The sequence below is a fragment of the Crocodylus porosus genome, unplaced genomic scaffold (assembly GCF_001723895.1).
Source record: "Crocodylus porosus isolate Cpor-Errol unplaced genomic scaffold, CroPor_comp1, whole genome shotgun sequence".
Taxonomy (NCBI): domain Eukaryota; kingdom Metazoa; phylum Chordata; order Crocodylia; family Crocodylidae; genus Crocodylus; species Crocodylus porosus.
Window position 1 is genome coordinate 12,778,770 of NW_017728923.1, and position 8,774 is coordinate 12,787,543.

The 8,774-nt window shown below is 39.9% G+C and overlaps 1 protein-coding gene and 1 long non-coding RNA gene across 2 annotated transcripts in view; one reads left to right on the forward strand and one right to left on the reverse strand.

Annotated features, from left to right (window-relative positions):
* The window catches only part of PMM2 (phosphomannomutase 2), a 12,009-nt gene extending 8,018 nt beyond the window's left edge, over positions 1 to 3,991 (forward strand). Inside the window, exons 6-8 of the mRNA XM_019540088.1 lie at positions 518 to 593; positions 2,344 to 2,459; positions 3,687 to 3,991. Of these exons, the coding sequence (XP_019395633.1) occupies positions 518 to 593; positions 2,344 to 2,459; positions 3,687 to 3,794 (300 nt within the window). The 3' untranslated portion in view covers positions 3,795 to 3,991. The remainder of the gene's footprint in view (positions 1 to 517; positions 594 to 2,343; positions 2,460 to 3,686) is intronic.
* A 52-nt stretch (positions 3,992 to 4,043) lies between these two features.
* On the reverse strand, positions 4,044 to 7,225 carry LOC109313487. Its single transcript, XR_002102062.1, has 2 exons — positions 5,772 to 7,225; positions 4,044 to 5,522 (listed from the first exon to the last, which is right to left on the reverse strand). It is a non-coding gene; the product is annotated as an uncharacterized LOC109313487 (long non-coding RNA).
* Between the last annotated feature and the right edge of the window lie 1,549 nt (positions 7,226 to 8,774).

The window sequence follows — 8,774 nt, forward strand, 5'->3', positions numbered from 1 at the left end:
ACTGGCCTCCTTTTTGACCTATGGCATGGTGCTGAAGCTCTAGTTCTAGGAAGTTACTGGCTGACCAAAGAGATTAAGGGCCTTTAAAATAACGTGTTTTGGGTGCCAAAGTTTGTAGCACCCAAACTTAGGGTCTGCTTTAGAAAATGTGGGTCTTAACCATTCAGTATTTCAGTTTCGAGTCCAAAAAAATTGCTATTTTCATCAAGGATATAAGGTATAATTACTTAGTTTGTACATACATCACTAGATGTCAGATACATTGAGAGCCTTAAGTGTGTCAGATTCTGCTTTCACTTGCTATATGTTTGCATAGTAATGGAGTGACACCCTGAAGATGTTTCAGACTGAAGTAAGTCTTAAATGCACAGAACCCACCCTCCTCATACTAGTACTGCAGCAGTGTGTGCCTGGATTTGGAAAGAAGTCAGAACCACATTTCCCCGTTTGGTATTTATTTTTATGTTTCTTGCTAAATGGGACTGATTTAACCAATGCATTTTTGTTTTTTTAACAGAAAGAACATATAAGAGAGAAATTTGTAGCTGATTTACAAAGAGAATTTGCAGGGAAAGGCCTCACATTTTCCATAGGTATACATTTTAGAAGAATTTCAATTAAAAAGATAATTATATCTTCTTGCTATGATACTCATTCATGTAACTTAGATATTAAATTGGGGCTGTAAATAATAATGTTTTATGCTTTCATTGGGTATGTTATGGTACAACCACAAAGGGTATGTTACCTCTCCTTTCTCTAAGATTGTTGTCTTTTAACATCCTTTGCAGCTGATTCTGCTTGACTTTGGTTTTCCTGTGCACCATTTGTATTTCAGATACTTAACTGCCTGAGCACTGCTTCTGATACTCAGTAGTTCTTGACTTCTTATGTTAGGAATTGCAGTATTTTGTGGGGAAGTGAAGCAGAAAGGAAACTCAAATGTAGACACATTTATACTCTATGGATATTTCACTTGTACAGTAATGACAAATCTCTGTAGACTTGTTCATCCTATCTTCTCCACTGAGAATGTTGCCAAACTCTCTTTTTCCATATTAAAGAGAACAGATGGTTGTCTCCTAAGCTCTGTTTTTCACTGTTTACCTTTAAATTGTGACAGTTTTTGTAGGGCTTGTTGTAAAGCCCTTCCATTTACACATGCACACAGACTGAGCAAAATCTTCTTTTTTAATGTCAGTAAAAATCACCCTGTGTAGTTTGAACACAGTTGAAGGAAGCAGTGACATGGACCCTACAATGAAATCCCCTGTAAATATATTTAGAATAAAAATATTAACTCTGAGTTAAGTAGAATGAAAAGCATTATTGGTGTGGGGCTCTGTCTGAGAGTGACTGCCCCCTTTTTGTTACAAAAAGCTTATGAATAGTTACAAAAACACATGGAGAACATTCCCACAAATATCTATAGTACAGTGAAATATAAAGGAAGGAGCAAAGGTTAGTGTTATGTACTCCAGGAGGACTAATCAAAAAGATATTTCTTAGTGTTGGAAATCTGGCTTAATTGTATATCTAGAAATTATTGTATAAACAACTTGAGGCTGTATAGTTACCCCAGTGTCCTTCAAAGCTGTCATTATTTTGTTGGGAGCTGAGGGGTTTTCTGGGATTCACTCCTCAGGACAGGGTGATTCAGGGCTCGGAGTGAACACCTGAATGAGTAAATACTGACACTAATAAAAAAAAAAAATCTTGTTTTCTGCTGACTTGTTTGTGAGACTGAACTTAATTTATCAAGAAGCTAATGTAGGTTTGAGGAAGGGTGTGAAAGCATCTCTTCATTTTGCTCCATCCAATAAGACTGCAGCTCATGTTTATGCAGAACAAAGGTGATGTGGGCTGGCATGATTGTAAAAGGAGCCATCTAAATCATTGTTTGTCACTCTTTTTGGAAAAGAAGTGGCAAGTGAAATGTGATTTTAGTATAACTACATTATACTTCAGGTGCAAAAATACATCAGTATTTATTTAATCCAATCCTGTACTGCAAAGATTAATGCCCTTACTTGTCATCCTGTATCTTTTTATACAGGACTATAACCTACTACTAGGCAGAATTAAAGTTCTTTGGGTGCATATTTGAAATTTCTTCTTTCAACATTTAAAGCTTAGGTTGGAATAATGTTTGGAATAATTACAGTGTGCACTAGCTTGAATTTGTTGATTCAGCGTTCACTCTGTTTTACTGGAAGCGTGCATGTCTTATATTAATTTCTGCACATGAAAATCCTTCATGTTGGAGTTCTGTCACAGTCCTCCCCCATTATAAGTGTAGATTACAATTTTTCTAACACTGCTTGGTTTTTGTCTCCACTTCAGGGGGCCAGATAAGCTTTGATGTATTCCCAGACGGTTGGGATAAGAGGTACTGTTTAGGGATTGCAGCCAACGATGGATACGGGACTATTTATTTTTTTGGTGATAAAACTATGCCAGTGAGTACTGCACTATTTCTGCATATAGATTTTTAAAATGCCTTTTCCAAACAAGTAGCTGTCTAAGCAGATTTCTTAATTGGTTACATTGGAGAATGAATCTATACTGTGATTTTAATTGCTTTTCAAATGCATTTCTCTTTCTTTAACATGTGCATAGAGTAATGGATAGTCTCAGCAGTGCAGACTAATGCCTCTGGGATAGTAATTCCCAAACTAAGGGTGGCTGACCAAGGGAGTGGGGTTGCAAACTCAAAAAGATTTGAAGCCACTCTTCTACAGCAGTTTCACCCTTGTGAAAGGGAAGGGATACAGGGCATTTACCAAGTTCCAGTGAATTTTCAAAAGGTAACTAAGTTAATCCTGTGTTTAAAGAGTATATGATATAAAACAAATTAATCAGTTATTTCTATTTTGCTTTAGTTATTTTCTTAAGAAATGGATGATTTTTACTGGTTAGTAACTACAGTAGATTTGAGGTGAATATGGACCCAATCTAAATGCAATCCCCCTTTTTGCTGCTATGGACTAGGTCTAGTAAAAGACTTTGGTACTTAGAAGTTAGGCACTGCAAGATGTAATATTTGAAACCTTTCAAAAGGCTACATACAGCTTCTGGCCTTGACTCCCAGCACCCTGGCCAGTGCAGCCCACCTTGCACCATGGCTGGCAGCTACTATTACTGCCCTCCAGGTGCTGGGAGCAGCAGCACCCAGAGTGCTGGGACTCCAGCTACAAGGCACCCACACCCCAGGAGATAGACCCAAATCCTTATGTACCTCTCAACTCTGGCAGGAGAGTGAAAACTAAGTCTCAGGACAACGACTTGCTATGATCTGCCCTGCTCAAATCTCCACATGGGCAGGTGGAGTAGAGCTACAGCCCCTGGAACTGTAGAGCAATACTGATAGTTCACTCTTTCTTCCTGCCCTGTTTGGGGAGGGAGGGTGGAGCTGATCATAGGTGAGTGTTTTGCTGCTTGACCACCTCTGTCCTAGAGTAGAGGGGTATATGGGGCTGAATCCTTGCTCCAGCAGTGAGGGCACAGCTATCTCATGGCTGGTGAAGCTGTCTCTTTCAGAAACTAATGCAAAATTCATGGGGCCAAGGTTTCCAGCAGCCCATCAAGCTTGCAGCCCATTCAAACAGCCTCTGAGCCCCCTGAGCATGTTGTGCTGCTTATCTCCATCCTGGACTAAATAAACAGATTTTCTATTCTGTTCACAGGGTGGAAATGACTATGAAATATACACAGACCCCAGAACAGTAGGACACAGTGTGACATCACCAGAGGAAACACGAAGGATCTGTGAAGAGCTGTTTTTTTCTCAATGACTGTTGCATTTAGATTTTACATCCTGCCCTCACTTGAAAAGCCAAGAACTGCTACTAATCACCTGGAAAATGAAACTGTATCATTCCATTGTTCATCTTTCATTATCACTGTTAAATTACAGGTACCTGGCTACTCTCAGTCAACATGAAAGGAAAATTGCGCTGAACATAGCCAGCAGATACTTGATGATTTATATGTTCAAGCCTCTTTCAATGTCTTATTTAACATGTAGGTTCACCTTTCTTTTCCTCTATGAAGTGGTACTTCAGGGAACACAAAACCTAACAACTAGGTGTTTCTAGATTAGATTAACCTTGCACACTGCTGCTACCTGACATTCAGATTGTGCATTTTACTTTCCTTTTTCCAGATCATGATTTGATTCCTACTAGTGTTTCCTTTTGACATAAATTAACTGGATTCTAAAATAAGCGAAAAATTGTACCATTTAAATTACAAGATGCCACAGCCGAGAGAGATGTATTATCTGGCTCATGGGGTGGATGGTGCTCTGGCTGACTGACTCAGTTCTGGATCTGGCTTGTTGGGCATCTCGCCACAGTTCCAGAGCCCCTATACCACTGCAGCTACCACCCAGGGGACTAACACCATCTTCTGCAGAACATTGTTTTCTGTCGCTCAGCATGCAAATTGGCAGCATGGCAGTAAGCACTGCTGGTAACTCCTGTGCACTGCATGCGCTGGAACAGCAGCTCTGGCAGCTGCAATGAGAAGCCCCTCAGGCTGGATTCAGAAGTTGGTTGCCAGCCCGTGAGAAGTCTGCATCAGGGCTGCCAACTCTTAAGTTTGGCACCACTACTGTGTTAGATGGTCTTGACAGGATGATGTACTTTAGAAACCCAGGTAGGAGAAAATGGAGAAATGTCATCTTCAGAGACGGTTGCAAGTTTTCCCACCAAATAGATTATTTTAAATATTACCTGTGGGGACAAGTTGGCAATTTAGAAATACGCATTTTAAAGAGTATTGGGTCTCAAATGTGACTAGTATTAATGTTTGAAAACACTAACATCAGCAATCAGCCTACAGCAGTCATTTTGAGGGGCTCAAGTCATGCTTCAGAGTTGACCTGAAATATTTACCTGAATATAAGATGACACCCCCCCGCCCAATTAATTCTATATATGGAAAATTTTAAACTTACTATAACTTCCTCTGTATAGAATCTACTTCTTGCAGGATCATCTTAAATTCTTCAGGCAGTGGGAGGAGAAGTGCTGAGGGGTTAGTAACGGGGTGGGAGGGCATGTGGTAGGGCAGGCAGGCAATGGAGGGAGCAGTGTGAAGACAGGCAGTAGGGGGACAGTGGGGCAGGCAGCTTGCTCCCCCATTCCTCTATGCCACCTTTGCTCCACCACAGCCTCTGGTCCCTGGGCCCTCTTCTTCCTGCCTCTATATGTCCCCCTTCCCCCCCTTTTTACCTTTTCTCTGCCTCAACAGGCTTCATCCCTGCTGGAGCCTGCGGCACAGAGCAAGGCTGACACTGCTGCTATGTTCTCTGTGTTTCAAGCTGCAGTGAGGATAGAGCCTGCTGGTGCGAAGCAAAAGGAAGGAGCAGAGGGAGAGTAGCAGTGCAGGGGGAAGATGAGGCTGTGGGGGAGGAGTGGCAGGGCATGCAGAAACAGCAGGGGATAAATGGCAGCTCTAGCTCCCACCCAAACCCCAGGTTGGGGACAGAGCCACAGCAGCTGCCTGTCCCCTGCCACCTAGTTTCATAGTTAGTAGGGTCGGAAGGGACCTGAGCAGATCATCAAGTCCGACCCCCTGCCATGGCAGGAAAGAGTACCGGGGTCAAACGACCCCAGCAAGGTGATTGTCAAGCCTTGTCTTAAAGACCCCCATGGTAGGAGCCAGCACCACTTCTCTTGGAAGTTGGTTCCAGATCCTAGCCACCCTGACAGTGAAGTCGCGCCTCCTGATGTCTAATCTGAATTGACCCTCTGCCAGCTTGTGACCTAGTACTTGATTGTAAGGCAGGGGGCTTTCCCATGTAAAACATTGTCTTCAAGTTGAGTAAATATGGTAGGTGATACCTATTTTTGCTTCTTCATATGGCTTGGGATAATCAGGGTTTGTTTGTTTTGTTGCCCTCTACCCAATGGTTTAAAAAAGTAAAAAGCTTCTCTTCATTTAACCTAGAAGACTGAAATATGAACAGGGAAGCCAAATTTCTGAGTGATTAAAGATTCTTCTCTTAATTCATCTGTTTGGGTTGCACCAATTTAATTCTATCAAATCACCTTCCAATTTAATACTAAAACATTTGTGTTCTCCTAGGAAAATCCTGAAAAATTCTCTGCAGACCAGACTTCATACGTTATGGTAACAGCAAAAAACCTTAAATATTTTTCTTAAGCAAAAAGCTGCAAAAGCAACTTTTTCCCTCTGTGGATTACCTTCAAAATGCACTCCCCAATTTTAGTAAATTAACTTTTCAAAGTACAATAGTGGCACAACTGGAAAATGTAAATGACTAATACAAATTGCTTTATGTACACTTCAGTCTGAACCAGTGCAAATTATGTTTGTATGTGAATTGACAAGTGAAGAAAAGCAACTAACACTGGCAAATCCTTTTTTTGCTACACTTAGTCTGGTCTTGCTGGTAAGATCTTATGTCAAGCAGATCAATGTGTTTGGTGCAGCATTAAAACACATGGTAAGTAAAATATGCTGCGATGAAAAATCAAGCCAAAAATGGTGGACGTCTAATGTTACTGTATTATATACAGGACAAAAGTAAATTCCACACTGGACTGTAACTAATTCCAATTAAGGGGACAACGGAAACCTCATTTTAGCATAAATAGTATTTTAAATTGAAAATAGCAAAAGGTGTCATTGCAGAAGTTATGCAACACACCTGTTTGTACTGCACATCACTTGTCTGGAATGAAATGGTTTACTTGAAATTATAGTGTTGTTTATATTTAGAGAAAATATTTTAAATCTTTTGGCAATCCAGACTGGTACTTGTACAATAAAATTATTAAATATATAACTGGGCCTGATGCTTCTTGTGCTTTGATGCACTTTATTTTAGTATAAGCAACACAGTTCAATTTGGAGAAACTCATTTAACTAGTCACCAAACTGCTGTCTCCTACTTGCATAAATACCTAGTATCACAAAAATGAAAGCTGCTCTCCAAGACTTTCTGCAAGCCGAACAGTTTACACAAGGAATGAGAATACAGCTGCCTTGGTCAGAGTCCTCCAAGAGAAGTTCCTCTTCTGGGGTTTATGTCAGTCTTGAACAATAACACTGGCATCAACTATAGTCAATAAAATGGTAAGGATTTGAGAATTTCTGAACAGATACTACCTCTATCACTGATGTGTTAATAGCCATTGTTGTCCCTGTGTGTATAGCATAGTGTTGAAGTGGTTGGTAGTACTGTGGGGTGCGCAGTGGCCCAATGAACGCATGGTGAGGGCTGCCCTGCTGTTGCCTAGTTGTTTGCGGGGGGGGGGGGGTCATAAGCTTACAAACCATTTGTGCTCAGAACAGAATTTTCAACCTTAAGAGAAAATCCTACCCCAGAAGACAAGCTGCATGATAAAATAATCTGGAATCCTAAAAACTATTCTGAAATTCTCATCTCCTGTACAGTTGTGAACAATTATCAAGATTTATCATCTTCTGTGCAAAATTATGAACAGGCTGTAGACAAATGAATTACTTTTACTTTCTCTCCTTTCTCATGGTTGTTCTAACATAAAATCATGTTTGTTATTCCTTTAAAAGATATCTATTATTCATGCTGAACAAACTCTTAAGGCATGGCTCTAGTGTTTTAAAATGTAACCATTTTTTAATTATTATTTTTAGTGCTGTTGCTACCAATCTGTTTTATGGAGAAAACTTCTTTAGTAAACTAAAGAAAACAGTTTTGGGAAGCTTTAATGCTCTCTGTATTTATCAAGAGACTGTTGCAGGGAAGTGTCCTTGACAAGTCTGGCCGATGTTTTGACAAACCAGACAAAGCTCAGGAAACGCTGTACTTTGGCCTAAGGAGCTTTTCTAATATTGTTCCTTGTAAGAGACAAAAAGTTTACTGACTACTCTTTACTAACCATCTCAAAGTAATTTTTACCATTTTGGCCCATCTATCTTTACAAAGATATAGATGCACTGATGCTAACATACTTGCTTTTGAGGTAGGTGACTCAGAGATACAAGTTATCTATTAGCCAAACAACTGCTTAAAATTTCCTGTCCAGTTAATATGTAACTAAGTTATATCTTGCCTTTTTTTTAAATGGCCACCTGCTACTGCTTCCATGTGAACAGACCTACAGGAGTATTATTAATTTGCTCATGGTTCCTTCCTGTTTCATGTCCTTGTGAAAAGGCATTTAACAGAATTTGCAGATTAATTGGGATCTGACAGACCGCACCGTGGGTGCTTCTGCTTTGGCTTCAAACTTGCAACCTTTGGGCTGTCAACTGTGTGCCTTAGTGCCAGTGCCAGCCCCAGCTCATGGTTATGACTGATGACCAGGGTGGATAAAATGAGTTGTTTAAATTTAGATTTTTTTTCTTCAATTGTATTTTTTTAAAGATTTTTTTTTTAATAAACCTGTATAAAGACGGTTTTACTTTAAGAGAAGTTAAAGCTCAAAAATATCAGGGAATATGGATTATAACTTCCAGTTATACTATTTGAGACAATATGTTCATGCAACCTTTTTTAAAAAGTTTTATAAATAGGTCACAACAGGCCATGCACTATATTAGCGGCCCAATCTGTAGAGGACCCTCTGGGAACCCCATAAGATTAGTAGAGATTAAACAAAATCACTCTACCCAGTGGGACTCGGTGCTTAGTCTCGAAGATCCCATTAAACATCTCTGTGGTGCTTAGTTTCAGTTCTCAAATTGTAGATTTCTTTCTCCAGAGATAACATCCTTGTTAACAGCAGTATATGGAGATGAAAGATAAAAAACCTGATTAC